Raw genomic sequence first — 16,901 nt, 5'->3', positions numbered from 1 at the left:
TATTATATACCTGAACATGGCGATAAGAAGGTTGAGAAGTAGGATGTTGGCTAGCAACATGTAGAAGGCTGAAATCACTGGAACCGCGTTTTGTTGCTGTGGACAACGTTGGTAACCGGCGTTTAGCATCGTCTGGTTGTTCGTGCACTCAAACGCAGAAGAAGCTTAAACAAAAGAAGATGCTTTAAGTTAAACGAAAAATAGATGCTTACCCTGAGCACTCTTACGACGGCAAAAAAAAACACAAAATTGCAGTAAAAGGTATTGGACACGGTAGAATTGTTTTCACTAACTATTTACTTGCACCTGTCGACAGTTTCATATAGAGTAAGACAATGCGTAATTCTACATGAACACAAAATTTGTAGTTAGGGCCAAACTACTCACTCGGGTCGTAGTTTATTTCATCGAGGAAAAGCTCGCCGTATATTTGCCAGTAAGGTTTGTAGAAAATTCCTTTGATGGCCGACCAATATCTTGTCTCGTTCGGGTAAAGCATTCCCTGGCTTGTTACTCCGTACGCGAATAGAAAGATGACCACAATGACAATAAAGAACCAGAGATCTTTCAACTTGCGAAATAAAAACAAATATTTACAAAAACTGTTCTCTTTTAAACAAGCGGATGTTATCTTACAGAATAGTCGGACAACGTTGGAAATTTTTTCTGGTGAAATCAAAAACCACTTCCCAAATGCGAAGCATGTTTTCAGAGGTAAAGAGAATTAATATTAGCGGAATTCATGTTTAAACAAAATATTTGATAGCTAAGATTCAAGCATTAAAGAGAAAAGCGTTTGGTAGCTTTGTTGGTAGCGCGTCCCAGAAAAAAAAAAAAAAAAATCTTCAGCTCATGCTTACCATATAACCTATCATGACTATTTTCTTGCCGATAGTTTCTCCTAAAGTTATGACTTGCAGCAACCGAAGGCAGTAAACAATAAAGGCCAGAGACAGAATTACCCGTGAGGGATTCAAATCAGAGTGAAACCTGAAAAAGATGGTTTTGTTATCATTGCTTACAAAAACTCATGTTTGCGTGACAAACCTTAAAAAAAAAACCAACAAGAAGAGCAGCAGAGCAAAGGTAGCCATTTTATTCCAATGATCAGCGAACCAAAACTGAACGCTCTGCAAAAGTTTTTTGTTTTTCTCTCCAAAAACCTGTGATAAACAAAACCATAACAACGCAATTGTGCACATAATAATAACGTGCTAAATAACAAACAGTATAAGCAAAAATATTTTGCCGAATAAAGAGATATGCATGTCTAGGAAGAGTAAAGTATATTAATATACGATGCGGTACAGGACGATACAGACAAATATACGACTTTTTGAAAAAAAATGTAGTTGCAAGTGGTAAATGGTTGGTAAGTAACAAAGTTAACCCACAGTTTTTAGTTCAGCACAAAACGAACCGCGTATATCTCGTCCAAGGAGAGGATCAGAGCCCAAACAACCAACAACCACTCTGCTATAGATGGCGCCTCTAGTGTCGAAACTGACCCGTTGTAGGGATAGAAGTTGAAGAGTAAAATGTAGCTGAACAATACCAGGAACAACTGAAACAAAACGATCAAAATCGTAAGTTATTGTAATAAGTTCGCACAAGAGACATGAAGTTAAAAACTAAATAATAAGCAACAAAATCTTAGCTTATGGGAAAATTAAATTTCTGTGGTAACCTATGGTAACTCAACATACCAAGCGATACATGATGTCAATTATGTATTTAGTGACCGGCGCTTGATAAAAGGTTGAAAACTTTTTAGGAAATGAAACTTTCCTCTTATTTTCACTGCCAGCATTCCCAGCTTCCAAACCTAAAAGTGTTCGTTTTAAATTTTGTAAAATTTCATTTTGCCTTCGTTACTTTCGTCAACAGCAACTTCCGAGAAATCGATCCAGAAGAGAGGGAAAATTAATAAAACGGCCAACAAAAGGTGTATCCACCCGTTGTAGTTCATGTTATTTCTCCACAAACTGGTGAGGTAATTTTGTACAGCTTGGTTGGATACTATATCCTGCAAAAAGAAAAACGACCTGTCCTTTCCCGTGACCTTTCCAAATGGTTTGCAGGTAAGTTTAATTTAAACAAATGGTAAGGTTAGAAACATGTGTTGCATTGCTGTTTAGACCTTTACAAACGTGACTTTACTGTTCAAACCGTGACGCTATTTAAATATTTGCATAATCCGGATAAATTTGTCGACAAATCGAATTCGGAACCCTCATCAGTAAAAATTCATTTAACTCACTCTGTCGGAGGCGTCCACTGCCATTTGTAAGCAGTCAAGTCCTCCCCACTTGTCATGTTTTCTTGTCAAAAGTTTCTTCGTCTTCTCAGGGTCGTCCTTCATGCACTGGGTGAGAATATCCTGAGCTCGTGACGCGTACTCCTCGGCATGTCCGTTCAGACTGTCAGGCTTAAGTCAAGGACAGTAACCGTTACGTTACGTGGTAAACAGTACCTCTTTGCCAATAACAGACTTGTTCTTTATGTTGTTGCGTCGCCTAACTTTGCTAGTACGGGAATATAATGTTTTTATGTGATTTGCCACTGTGGTGTGTGAATAGTGACGATAGTAAAACAGAAGTGTAGTCAATACATGGTAGTAATGATATGCACAGTTTTCAGACGTGCTCTCACCAACGTCGTTGTAGAACTCATCTTTTTGGCCATTTTCTTCAGCATTGCAGTTGCAGCGACAGCGGCTGGAAGTCGATCGGTCATTGATTCCCAAACAACGCGAGCCAATTCCTTTCTGTTCATTATCACCGACCACTGGAAGATTTCTCTCAGCGAGTCAACAATTGGCTCATCCTTTTCAATCGTGCAAATTCAGTTGAAAGTATTGGCTTGCGTATTTATATTGAGCAAAACCACAAATTTGTTTTTGCAGCTATAGCCTATATCATTTATGTTTCACAGTTACAAATCAATTCGGAAAATGGTGGTAAAAAATCCAAATGAGTGATCATTAAACTCACAACATACATTATGTGGGGCACGATTGCTCAGAAAACCAACAGCAAAACCGAAAACATGAGCTAAACTACATGCACTTAAATCCTACCTTTAATTCATGTTGCTCATATGAGTGTCCAAGTAACATTTGCATTACACTGTAACAAGAAATAATAACAGATGTCCAAAAAATGCATATGCGGTGAAAAGTACGTATTAGTCGAAAAATGTATTTAGCCTTTCAAAAACCCATCATCTTGAGTAAAATGCAAGGAGCTAAATCGCTGTTATTGTTTCACAACAAGTTATTTGTTAGCATTCACTGAAGTTGTTAATTCAACATTAACGTTATGCGCCAAAAATGATGACAGTGAGCTTGGGGAGAGGACAATCTTCCTGGCCTGATTGCCGGATAATTCTTCAATTTGTTGCGTTTATAAATGGGAGCAAAAAATCGGTTACATAAATGTCAAAATGGTGTTAACTTATAGCTTGTAGCAGTAAATCCCTAGTTACCATTCTTTCTTTTTTTAAATTTGTTACATTGTGTCATACTGCTACAAAGTCAACAACATGTGTATTGAAACAACATTTTGTATTATCATTTCTCTAAAGACAAAGTAGATATGAAAAAAAGCAACGTAAAAAACTAAGCTCAAACACAGGTCCAGCAAATATGGAAACGTTATTAATCTTGAGAGCTGTCTGACAGATTGATTTTTTCAGTTTATACTCAGTAACTATACATATGGTAAATAATCGACAGCCAGCCAGGGTGGCTTAGTTCATTGATCTAGTTAAAACTGCTGATTTTTCATTTGTGGCATTACAGTCATTTAAAAAGTTACTGCTGAAAACATCATTTCCTTTCTTATTGCATTAGCACATATAGATCGAAAATTTTATAACTTGTGCTGTGGAAATACAAAACCCATTTATTTCATACTTGATTTACAATGTTTCTCACACAACCTCACAGTTAAAGGGCAATGTTTTTCAAAAGCAAAGGTTTTTTTAACAGCCCTAATGTATAGCCTATATTATTTTGTTGAACAAATGACACCGCCAGTAATTAGACAATGCAGAATTCTTTCATGTCATCACATGACCCTTAGTTGGCAAATATACAATGAATTGTATAAATTATTGGTACTTCATTTTGGCTGTTCATATGGATTAGTCTATAACAATACCTGGTCACATCTGCCCGGTTTGAAACAGATATCTTTTCACGCATTTGTTTCCAAAAGTTTGAAGAACCATGAATGGCTTTGTAAAGATCAATCAATATATTCCATTTTAGTTCAGGTTGAAAATGTAAGTCATCCAACAAGTATTTCACTAATTTGGCATTATCCTTGAGAAAATATCTCTTTAGACATAAAATGTTAATATTATCATAAAAAAACACTTTACATTCTTAACAGTTTCCACAAATATGTTTGTAAGGTCTATCTGCTTTGGAATGTGTGACCTTGCAATTATGCTCTTTCCATGCACATTTTCATCACTCTTTTCATATTTTTGCATGTTAGCTGTCAAATGCAACAAAAGTAAATGCAAGTGATGCTTGTAACTTACAAAGAGGCAATAGTTTTTGCCTGATTACAGCAAATATTTGCATGTTGCAACATGATGTAGACACATGAAAATTATGTCACATGTTTTGAAAAAGTTAGAATTGCATCAAAATTACATTCTATTGGACCAACTTAGTACAAGGATTGCAGAGTCACAAACGCTAAAATCTAACAAAACTAGTCAAATAAAATTTATGTGGTGTCAACATCATTATTTGCTAAATTCCACAAACGATCTGTACACAGCTGAGATGGAATTTTTTTTGAAAAAAAATGTTGTTTTTTGACTCCACAACCCTGTTTCAAACATTATATTCTTAGATTCATACCAAGACGTAGTGCAGCAAATACAACACCTTCCTGTTCCTCTGCACTGTCTAGTGTATCAGGTTGAAAAACAGTAAGTAAATGCTTTTTCTTTACACATTCCTCAGCCATGAATGTCCAGTTGGATAGCTCTTCATCTGTGTTCCACTTCATCATGTTCTCTGTTAATAAAAATATTAATTTAGTTACTTTTTAGCACTTTATGTGATACCACGCAGTAAATCACCCAATTTGCAGGTCCTTACTTGGCGATCATAGCTATCGTATTGGCATCATTAGGTTGGCAGGCTTCGCAGCCCAGGCATTGCAGCCAGGCTGTATCAGCCACTTTTTCTGACAAGTCGGATTGAGATTGATAAAATCAAGCTTTCAGTAAGGTTTAAACTCACAAGCCAAACGCTGGCTAATCAGGCCAGATGCTCTACCAAGTGAGCTACAGGAGCTCAGCGGTTTTTCAGAATATAATGTGGTCAAGACACACTGGTGCGCAAGTGCACAACATGCTAGGCAACCTTCACACATATGTAGGGGATCTCTACAACCGTAATCAGACATGCAGTAATTTTTCATGCAATGGCATAATCTTCCCCACTGAGCATTACTTGTATTACTCTGCAATCAGAGCTACCACACCAAGATCATTAGGTTTGCAGGCTTAGACGGATCAGTCACTTTTTCCTGATAAGTCAGAGCGAGATTTGAAAAATTACTTTGATAAACTGAGAATGCCAATAGGCGAAATTTATATCTTTGATAACAAATAAAGATCATGCACTAGTGCTGATCAAACTTTACTCCTTTTGGAGTTTCAGGAATATAGTATGTAGTATATAAACTATAACTGTTTATATGTTCCATAGTCATTCAGATATACCTTGCAAAAGCTCTTTTATTTGGTTTTGATTAACTTGCGCTTCCTCTTGACTGGAGCAAAGTGTTGCCAGAATATTTGCCCATTGTCCAGAACCGCCAACCACCACTACAGGAGTTCCTGTCTTCAAAGTTTCATTAACAGTCTGCAAAGCATGGTACACTGTGAAAATACATCATATAACCACCCAACAATTATATGGGTAACATACTAATCAACACGGAAATACCTTTAATGATCCTGATCCACCCTGCAGAAGAATGCAACACAGAATTCTTTCCTTTTGATCGTCTTTCCTTTCAGCTGATAACCAAAATTTTCATCCAAAAATATTACAGAAGTTTTTCAAATTAACAAAACACAAACCTATATGCTTTTCAAAGTTAGCACGAAATGTTATTTCCTTGCCATACAGCCCTTCTGAACCATCATCAACCATAATAAAATGGGAGTGGTTTTTGTCCAGAACACCTTTTCCATTGCTTACGTCATGCTGCAATTTTTCCAAACAAGTTTTTTTTATATTTAATTACCTTGTAAGGCCACATATTGGGAAATACTTTCTCTATTAAACAAAAAAAGCCTTAGGTGCCTCTCTGGAGGCAATTGACCTCTAGGTTGAACATTATTTTTGGTTAGAAAGCCATACAAAATGCAATTGCATTTTATAGAAAGTCGACTCAATAGCTTTCTATGACAATCTCCGATCCCAAGCGATTTTTGTACAAAACACAATGGAACATTAAAGCATTGATCTTAGACTTAGTTGATGGGTTTCTTTGACACAAACAATTGCCTTAAGGTTCTTGTTTACTACTCCTACATCCTCTTTTTACCTTCTCATCTTTAATTATACTTTTCCGGTCATGAATAGCTCCCCAGGTGGTTATTCCAATCGTGACAACCTGTGGGAAATATTAATTTATGGTTTTAACTAAGTGTGCTGCAACATCAATAAATGTAAATAAATTTAAAAGAAAATTATACTGATGTACTATGTTAAACCAATTGGGCTATTTCAATTTCCGATTCTTAATACTAACCTCTTTTTTTGACTTGCTGCAATATTCCTCCACTGCTTTGCCAACTTCTGCCATCACACCATAATTTGTCCCACCAGTAACGATCCATGCCCCTAGTAACAGAAATCGGTCAAAACTTAATAATTTTTTCTTTTGGTCAATTTTCTTACATAACAACAGTTTGCGGGGTATCTGGATTAGACAATAAAAAAAAATTGAAATGTCATTTCTTTACAATTTGACTACCTACAGAAAAAGTGGGACAGTACGGTTTATCTAGTTAGGTAATATGCATCAAAAATATATATATATTAGGTGTCAAGTATGGTGGTTTAGGTTATAATGTCTTACTGTATGGTTTTAATTAGGGATGTAACCGAAAGTTCAGTTTACAGAATTTATTCGGCTGAAACTAAGGCTTTTATAATTATTCAGTTTCAAAGAAGAATTTTTGCAAAATTTGTCCGAAACCGAAACTTTTTTTGACAGCATGCAACACTAATACGCAGATTTGAATCATTGTTCAAGCTGTGTATTCGATTTATTTGATTTATTTGATTAGATCCAATCCAGCACATGCTTCGTTTAAATTTATCATGTTAAAGGAGATGTATACCAAAATTAGTTTCGGCTTTTGCCAAATATTTGGTTTCAGCTGAATAAACAAATTGCTGTTTCAGTGCATCACTAGCATATTTATTTTAACATAGTTGAATGCAACATTGCTACACCTGCATCCACAGCTACATGAATTAGATGTTTTATGAATCTGGTATGCCACAATTTCTTTCTATAGTCCCGAGCTCCACCAGTTATAGAAACAATGAGCTTTGGTGGTTTGAGTTTCCATTCTGTCATGATGTAATCATACACTTCAGCAACTTCGATGTCAGGTCGCACCTTTATCAACTTTCAAGAATAATACAGTTACTATGCAAAGAATAACAGACAACACAAATCAATATTGTAGGATTTGTTTGCCAGTGCAACCTCCATAATTAAAAAAGCTAATCTATAAATTTCTGGCACACCTTTTTTTTCAAATCCTGCTTTTGGTTTCTTTCAGTATCAATGATTGTAAACTCCTTACTGATGACAGAATCTGTAAAAGAAATTTTATTAAGAAACTATAATAAAAGGTAAACTAAACTAGACATTTGTTAACCAATTAAATACAAATTGCATACTGGTTCTCGCATAGGAATCTGGAAAAATTAATAAAAAAATGTGTTTTTAATTACAATGGCATAGTTTAGTTTCTAGATTGTGTTTAAAGTGTGCATGTTGCAGCAAGACTTTTCTTTAAAAGTTCATTGTTGGACAATAATGACTAATCTTACATCTGCCACTAGACTAACTACAATTTCAAACTGCCATTTAACTGTGCATTTTTCACTGGATACTGCAAAATTATTTTTTTCCCAAATTGTTTTTCTTAAATTGCATTTTATTTTGTCATCATTTTCATTCAGAATGCAATAGTGGCCCAATGGACCTTCATACCCTAGCACAGTGTTTTTCAACCTTTCTGAAGATGGGTCTCCCTTTCCATCAGTTTCATACACGGAACAAGCCAATAATTTTGATTTGAGAAAATAATTTAGTTTGGGGAATTATTTACATTGCTTTCCAGTTGTAGCTTTCATTGCCAATAATTTTAAAGCAAACCCAAAAGAAGTTTGAAAATATAAAAAAGGTCATAATAATGACAGGGAAATCCAGCATGCAGTTGCAATGTAAATTGGATTTAAAAGGTGGTCTATATTTAAATATGGTTGCCCAGTCATATAATCTTAATAAAATCTTATTTGTTGGATACAAGACATAAATTTTCACTTGCTGACAATCACACACACACTTTAATATCCACACTAGTGCAGATGGTACCAAAGATCGATAACCATTATATTAAATAAAAAAAATATTACTAGCATATTCGGCAATCCCAGCATACATACCTAGCAGGAATGACTTGAGACATAAGTTTTCTTTGTTTATTGTATCAACTGGAATGACAGCAATGAAATGTGTGTTCGAAGCACATTCCTTAGCCATTCTTTTTAGCTCTTCATCGTTTTTTCCCTTATTTTGAAACTCTGTCAATAAAAATATCAATTTTGTTGCTTTTCAAAAAGCCTTTAGTTGATCACTAGATTTTTAAAACTTTATTCAGGGTTCGATAACTAGCAATTTGCAAAGCATACTGGAGAGCAGTGACATATTGTTGTATTTTTTGTTTAAATTGCTACAAAACATTGTGAGGCTTAGACACCATACTTACAGGCAGAATGAATTTTTTTACCCACTAATCCACACCATGATATTCAATGAACATTTTGCAAATATCAGGAATAAGTCTTAAAGCATTATAATATGCAGCATAACTATTTAATTGTTCCATAGTCATTCAGATATACCAGAAAAAAGATTTTTTTTTTTTGCTCCCTCTTGTTTGGTGAATGTTGCCAGAAGATTTTCCCATTGCCCAGAATCACCAACCACAACAACACGAGTTACACCTTTCAAAGCTTCATAAACAGTCTGCAAAAAATTATACAATGCAGAAAAATACATAATGTCACCTACATAATAAGCAACATATAAATCAACTAAAAATGACCTTTATTGATCCAGATCCACCCTGTAGAAGTACGCATTTTATTAGAATTTCCTTTTCACCGTTCTTTGTTTTGGCTGATGACAAAAATATTTTATATATACAATCATTATGTATACAATACAATATATTATAACAAAACAAACACCTAGAAACTTTTCAAATTTGGCACGGAATGTTGTTTCCTTGCCATACTGGCCTTCTGAACCATCATCAACCAAAATAAAATGGGAGTGGTTTTGGTCGAGAACACCTCCTGCACTTGGGTTTCTTACATCATGCTACAAAATTTGATTACATTTATGCTTGAATATGTTTAAAGCCCAAAATAAACCTAGTTGTTCCAGAACAGGCATGCCCAACCTTTTCAGTATCGCGGGTCTATATGGAGATGAAGGTTATTTTATTGGAGAATTTTTTACTTTGATTAAGGCGTTTATTAAACAGATTAAACCAGTCTATTTCTCATCAATAACGTTTGTATCGGTTAAACTAAATAAACGTCATCATTTTGCAGATGTTCTCATTTTACTTTAAAAAACAGTTTCGAGGACATGTACATTCAAACCTCGCCAAATTAACAACAAACTGACGCCAAATAAAGACTATTGTCATCCTGGCAGACTCCGAATATGTTTCATCGAAAAAAGAGTTCCGCATCAATAATCACCATTTCACGAGATGGTTCATAAGATACAAACGTGTTTGTTCTGCCTATAAATCAAAGTACGTCTAATTATTTCAACCAAAATCAAACTGGACGGTTAGTACACACAAATTAATGGCAGCAAATCCCACGTTTTTTATCGGAATGTCTACAAACATCATCGATTTTAAGTATTTCACTAAGGGGGGTATACGTCACATTCAACCGCGTGCCAAACTACTTTCCGCCCCCTATAAATTTTTTTAAATCTCTGCATCTGTCAAGTATCTAGTGCTGATTAACGGGAAAGTAATTAAAATCGGTACAAATCCCAGGTATTCCATCAGAATGACTTCAAACACAGGCGATTATGCGTGTTTTGCTTGGGGGTGTACGTCACATTCAACCGCGTGCCAAACTACTTTCCGCCCCCTATAATTTTTTTTAAATCTCTGCATCTGTCAAGTATCTAGTGCTGATTAACGGGAAAGTAATTAAAATCGGTACAAATCCCAGGTATTCCATCAGAATGACTTCAAACCCAGGCGATTTTGCGTGTTTTGCGTGTTTTGCTAGGGGGGGTACGTCACATTCAACCGCGTGCCAAACAACTTTCCGCCCCCTATAATTTTTTTTAAATCTCTGTATCTGTCAAGTATCTAGTGCTGATTAACGGGAAAGTAATTAAAATCGGTACAAATCCCAGGTATTCCATCAGAATGACTTCAAACACAGGCGATTTTGCGTGTTTTGCTAGGGGGGATACGTCACATTCAACCGCGTGCCAAACTACTTTCCGCCCCCTATAATTTTTTTTAAATCTCTGTATCTGTCAAGTATCTAGTGCTGATTAACGGGAAAGTAATTAAAATCGGTACAAATCCCAGGTATTCCATCAGAATGACTTCAAACACAGGCGATTTTGCGTGTTTTGCTAGGGGGGGTACGTCACATTCAACCGCGTGCCAAACTACTTTCTGCCCCCTATAATTTTTTTTAAATCTCTGCATCTGTCAAGTATCTAGTGCTGATTAACGGGAAAGTAATTAAAATCGGTACAAATCCCAGGTATTCCATCAGAATGACTTCAAACACAGGCGATTTTGCGTGTTTTGCTATGGGGGATACGTCACATTCAACCGCGTGCCAAACTACTTTCCGCCCCCTATAATTTTTTTTAAATCTCTGCATCTGTCAAGTATCTAGTGCTGATTAACGGGAAAGTAATTAAAATCGGTACAAATCCCAGGTATTCCATCAGAATGACTTCAAACACAGGCGATTTTGCGTGTTTTGCTAGGGGGATACGTCACATTCAACCGCGTGCCAAACTACTTTCCGCCCCCTATAATTTTTTTTAAATCTCTGCATCTGTCAAGTATCTAGTGATGATTAACGGGAAAGTAATTAAAATCGGTACAAATCCCAGGTATTCCATCAGAATGACTTCAAACACATGCGGTTTTAGGTGTTTTTTTACGCCACAATCAACCGCGTGCCGAAATACATTTTTCAAATTTGGGCAAGTATTTAAAATGGGCGAAAATACTAATTCACACGATGTAATGATTTGAAATACCCATCAAATGCATATCTCCTACTAGGAAACATGCCTAGCCAACAAATCTACTTACGTAGGGAAACATGCAAGAACGTTTTATTGGGCCACAAACATTTACCAATTCTTTCCTGTTTCATAGTGGGTACAAATAACCAAAAAGTTAAAGTAAAACACAAAAGAATATTTTGATTTAACATTTTGAAAAGAAACCAAAAATTCCAAAATACAAGATTGTTAATCAAAAATGATAGACAAACAGATATAATTAAACATGATGGTAAGTGACATTGGTAAAAGTTAATCACAATGTTGATGCCTTTGCTTCATAAACAGGAATTTTAAGAAAATGTTTATAGTGGCATCCAAATGTAGGAAACAAATAGTAAAATCGGGCACAATAAAACAAGAAATTTGCATGTTTATTTGGGCAGTTTTCAATCATTAAGTTAAAGTTTTAACAATTGCCACATAAGTTTTAGCTGGCATGAAACACTTCTGCATCTGTTGTCAGTTGCTTCTGGTGACAGCATCAAGAATTGCTGTAGTTTTGTGAATCTAAAACAAAAAAATAATCCTCAGCAGAAAACCAGTCAAAAAAAATATGGGACTATAAACATTTTATTCTTAATCATGTTTGGCTAACTATGCAACTGCACAGGTGCAACAGCTATTACAAATTTTCCAATCATAGCACACAATGGCGTATACTACAACATAACATTATTTATGATAAAAAACAAACGAAGTTTTAGAATTATTCGTATAAAAACCATTATGTTCCTCGAACATCCCCTTTTTGGGGGCCAAATTCTTTGATTAATAAACAATTACAAAACACTAAAAAAACACACTTTTTAGGCCTAAAATGTGGTAAAAAAACCTAGAGCTACTGATGCTTTTTCATAAGACAAATTTTCTGCAAACATCACAAAAAAAGTTAATCCTTCTAAATATAAAACTTGTGACAAGTATGTATGTACATTTAACAAATTACCCTCCAGATTTTTTTGCAAACTACTTCCATGGACAACAAATTGAGGTTTTATAACTTTACCAACAAAAGTTTCACGAAACAGTTGATCCCCAACAAAGCGTTGTCGCCACTGATGTTGACAAATGGTATAATCAACAAATCGAATTACGTTTTCAAAATCAACATTTGTTACGTTTGTGTTGGTTAACACTAATAAGGAGTTAAATTCAATTAGGTTTTTTCTTTGCCCATTAAAAAACAAATGAACTCGTTGAAATTCTGGAAATAAGTTTACTTCACTAACACTGTGGCGCATTATCATAAATAATTTGTCAAGTATTTGTTTGTAAGTGAAATTTACTTTATTTCCCAAAATCGCTGGGGTTGCACAGTCAATTAAATTGCCATCAATATGCTGAATTAGATTGACATCTTTCAAAGTCAGTTTTTCACATGTTTTGACTGCATCCAAGTTGCAGTGGCGACGCTTTCTGGGGATCACTTTAACTGGCATTTTTACAAATTCCTCTATAACACGGTAATAAAATATACAGCCACCAGTATACAGGGTCTCTTCCACTACTTTTAAAGGCACACACCTAACCACTTCATCATTTAATTCAAGCACCCATTCTTCATCAACAAATTTATACGTAATATAATGTCCACAACTAACATTTGACCCAACATGAACAATTACCGAAACCAATTTTAGCATGAATTTATGGGATGGGGAGTGAAAAGTCAAGGTTTGGTCAGGAATTACTTTTTTCATACATTTGTTACCACCAATATTTCTATTTAAAACTATGCACAAAATTTGAGACAAATTTTCAAATGTTTTTTCAACAGTCATTCCACTTTTCTGTTTACAATCCGGACAAAGACCGACTGAAATACTTTTAAATTCAGTTTTACAATAATTACTAAGATAGCAACCATCCAAAACATTTTCAAACATGGGTAAAGTAAATACTGATTGGTTGTTGACAGTGACAGATCTTTGAAATTTACTACAGGACTGACATGTTCTTGTGGTAACCAATTGAAATGTGACATCTAAACCAAATTTCTCAAAAACAGTACTTAAATCAAACACAAAAATAAACTCACTGGGATCTTGTTGGTCACTCAAAACCCAGTGTAATTGCTTACAAATATCTTTTAATAATTCAAAATACATGGCCCTATCCAATTTGCCACATGCGACATCACAAATTATTGACGCAAGTCTATCAGAAACACCACCTTTGCATTTAAAACTCCTAGGGGATTCTTTAAAAAGGCATCTAACACCTTGTACAATAGAATTCAACCAACAATTGTTATATTGATTTGGAATTCCTACAAACACAAATTCAAAACTTTTTAAACCACAAATGTAAATTGCTTCCTTACAACTACTTGAATTACACACCAAACTAAACACCATCCACATTCGAAACATCAAAGCATTAAAAGGTAAAATTTCCATTTTTAAAATCTTACAGGCTGTATAATCCACAGCATAACAAACACACAAACCACAACTAGAATCATCACATTGTTTCACAATTGAATCACTTTCAAGCTTGACTACATGGCCAGTTAACACTTGCAAAATAGGAACCAGGTTATGCAAAATCAATTTTGTCAATTCAACATCAAATCTTTGGAATGAGTCATAAAATACAAGTTTGTTTCTAAATTTGTCAAACCACAAAAGAACGAAGTGACTTTTAAACAAAACAGGTATAAAAACATTTTCACACACAGTTTTATCATCACAAAAAATGCCAGCGAAAGCCTTAGGCAGACTCCTAAAAACTTTACCATTTAACGCTTCCAAAGCCAAAGCAGTTGGCAAACACGCAAATGTTTTAGGTGATACAGCGTTACACAATGAAACTGTTCTAGCTATGTAAACATCAACTACCTTATCTGTTAGCCAACCCAAAGTCAAGTGAGTATGTGACTTAGCAGCATTCTCTGTCAAAGCAATATATGTTTTACTGCATGGTTTGAGACACAATGAACACAAATCCAACCATGACAATGACTGGTGACAATGCATGATCAAAGCTGTATCAAATATTGAAGTTTTGTTTAACTGGTCATGGGTCCATATTTTATCAGCTACTGGTTTACAAATCCGATGAACTACTTCATCAGGGGGGCAGAAAATGTGTTGTGAGACAAATGGAGAAGGTTTCATGTTGTTATGGCACAAAGATTCAATTGTTTCATTTCTGTACTTAATTCGTTTTGAAGCTGCATTAGATGAATAATAGCTACTAGGATTATGCTTACGTTTTTTAAACTTGGATTCTACAACTTGGGTCCCACTTTGTTTTAAATTGGACATATTCAAACTAGAAGATTTGTCCCGAAATCTTTTACATTGCATAAATGTGTCACAAAATATTTTAACCAAAATCTTTAGAGCATTATAATATTTAACAACAAAATCATCAATTTTTGATATACGCCTACCATCCAAAATGTTAGTCTTTAAATCACGAAAATGTTCTTCTATTATACCTTGAGTGTGATTATCATGCATTATTGTTTGATGATCGGTATTCTTTAACTCAGTACAATGGACTTTTTGTTTGTGATACATTTGCGCTTGTACATTACTCGTTATGCATGCATTTATGTGTCGGGACAAATCTCCTAGCATCAGTTTTGAAGTTGAGCATATTCGGGAAATTATTACCTCCAACACTTTCAGACAAAATTCAGGGTTGTAATATATGTTTTTTGAAATTTCGGGATCCACATGTTGCTTATAAATATCAGACATAAAAAAATCATCAAGCTGTTTCTTGTACCTTTGATAAAATGGTGAATGTTTCTCCTGTAACCTATCAGTTGCTTTAGCAGTAAAAAAATAATCAGTCTCATCTAATGCATTGTCACAATTTCCGTCATGGTCAGTTTCGGTTCGATTAATTCTATGTTTAATCAGATTGAAATGAAATTCAACAAGTGAGGAAGAAGCTTCACAATTAGTAAGAATATAAAAACTTTCCATTACTTGATCTAGTCCAGCTAAAGTGTCACAAGAAAACATTATGTTTATCCAATACAGATAGGTCTCAACAATTTTTTTGCTTTTGCTATGTTTATGACAAAAAATTTTGGCAGCCCTCATTGCATGGCTATAGCAATTGTGTAATACAGTTTTCTTTAAATCTTTTTCATTGGGGACACCAGTTACAATACGATAACAACGATTATAAAATTCTATGCGCAATTCTTGACATAATGCCTTTAAAACTGCATTCCACATTGCCATGGAGCCATCAATGATGAGCAGGCTGGGCTTTTTTGCCACGCTACACAATTTTAAACAATCAAACATGAATTTTTCCAAAAAATGACTGATGGTATTTGAATCATGGCGCGTTGTCAAAAATGTTGCCACAGGAAGTGGAGTGCCACCCTTTTTCGGATTTCTTACAACCAAAGTATAAATTTGAAAATCTGAATATGAATCAATACGTCTGAGGACACTTCCAGTGGCATCAAAGTAGACAACGTCCTTGCAGCATAAATGATTAAATATTTTGATCTGGCTATCACAATACAATGCGACTTCTGGGGGATGAATGGCTATTGATCGAATATAATTTTCTCCTTTCTTTAACATTTCCAGGCGGATTTCATTTAAATTGATAAACCATAAGTTACTTATCTTTTTTTGTTCACTTTTGATGTTGTTCAAAACAGATTGCGATGGCAAAAAAGTACGAGCCCCAAGCCAGCGTTCTTCTGGTGATAATTCGTTGTAAATTTCCCGAAATCGTTTTACGGCGCTTTTATTTTCTAATGATTTGCGAAGCTTCTTCCTCATTACTCCTGTTACCCGCCTACATTTTTTACACCCAGAACAATGGTTTCGCATACCAGATACCTTGACGCGCCCCTCAACTTTGTCAACAAAAGACCAAAACGTCACCACAAAAACAACTTCACACTTGCAATCCTCACACTTCCTATGCGCACAATACAAGTTCACCCATCCCTCTTTATAGCAACTATCATTTTTCGTAATGTTTGCAACACTTCCTTCACTTCGTAAATAATTGTTGAGAACGTTTGGCACGCAACCACTATATATTTTATGTACATTTTTTACCGTCAAATCCACATATAAATTGTTTCCAAAATGTTTTTCTGTTCTATTTTTCACCATTTCTTTCCATTCCTGAGTTGAAATCACAAATACACCGCTGGAATCAATTTCAACAGAACGTCTAAATTTCAAACGAATGTCAGCACCAATCCCACTCACATCATAAATCACGTTATCGCTATCATCATCACCATCTGAAACAACACAATCCTTA

General features: G+C 35.0%; 1 protein-coding gene and 1 long non-coding RNA gene across 5 annotated transcripts in view; both read right to left on the bottom strand.

Moving 5' to 3' along the window:
• Nucleotides 1-9,862, bottom strand: part of LOC145889671 (transient receptor potential cation channel subfamily M member-like 2) — a 39,388-nt gene extending 29,526 nt beyond the window's left edge. Inside the window, exons 1-10 of one of the 2 annotated variants that reach the window (XM_082980668.1) lie at nt 9,751-9,862; nt 9,536-9,668; nt 9,391-9,464; nt 9,188-9,311; nt 8,729-8,866; nt 7,802-7,872; nt 7,502-7,679; nt 6,792-6,883; nt 6,585-6,653; nt 6,115-6,241 (exon numbers count right to left, since the gene is read on the bottom strand). In XM_082980668.1, coding sequence (XP_082836794.1) covers nt 6,115-6,241; nt 6,585-6,653; nt 6,792-6,883; nt 7,502-7,679; nt 7,802-7,872; nt 8,729-8,825 — 634 coding nt within the window. In that variant the 5' untranslated portion in view covers nt 8,826-8,866; nt 9,188-9,311; nt 9,391-9,464; nt 9,536-9,668; nt 9,751-9,862. Of the gene's footprint in view, nt 1-6,114; nt 6,242-6,584; nt 6,654-6,791; nt 6,884-7,501; nt 7,680-7,801; nt 7,873-8,728; nt 8,867-9,187; nt 9,312-9,390; nt 9,465-9,535 lie in introns of both variants that reach the window. The other variant, XM_082980667.1, reaches the window with a different exon arrangement.
• A 1,812-nt stretch (nt 9,863-11,674) lies between these two features.
• On the bottom strand, nt 11,675-16,607 carry LOC145889678 (uncharacterized). 3 transcript variants are annotated; one of them, XR_014399524.1, is made up of 3 exons: nt 15,381-16,607; nt 14,483-14,535; nt 11,675-12,149 (listed from the first exon to the last, which is right to left on the bottom strand). It is a non-coding gene; the product is annotated as an uncharacterized LOC145889678 (long non-coding RNA). The 3 variants fall into 3 exon arrangements; XR_014399526.1 differs by lacking the exon at nt 14,483-14,535; XR_014399525.1 differs by having other exon boundaries at nt 11,675-14,535; nt 15,587-16,607.
• Nucleotides 16,608-16,901: the final 294 nt, after the last annotated feature.

This window comes from Ascidia mentula, chromosome 2 (assembly GCF_947561715.1).
Source record: "Ascidia mentula chromosome 2, kaAscMent1.1, whole genome shotgun sequence".
Classification (NCBI taxonomy): Eukaryota; Metazoa; Chordata; class Ascidiacea; order Phlebobranchia; family Ascidiidae; genus Ascidia; species Ascidia mentula.
The sequence above is the reverse complement of the archived record's forward strand: the minus strand, read 5'-3'. Positions and strand labels throughout refer to the sequence as shown.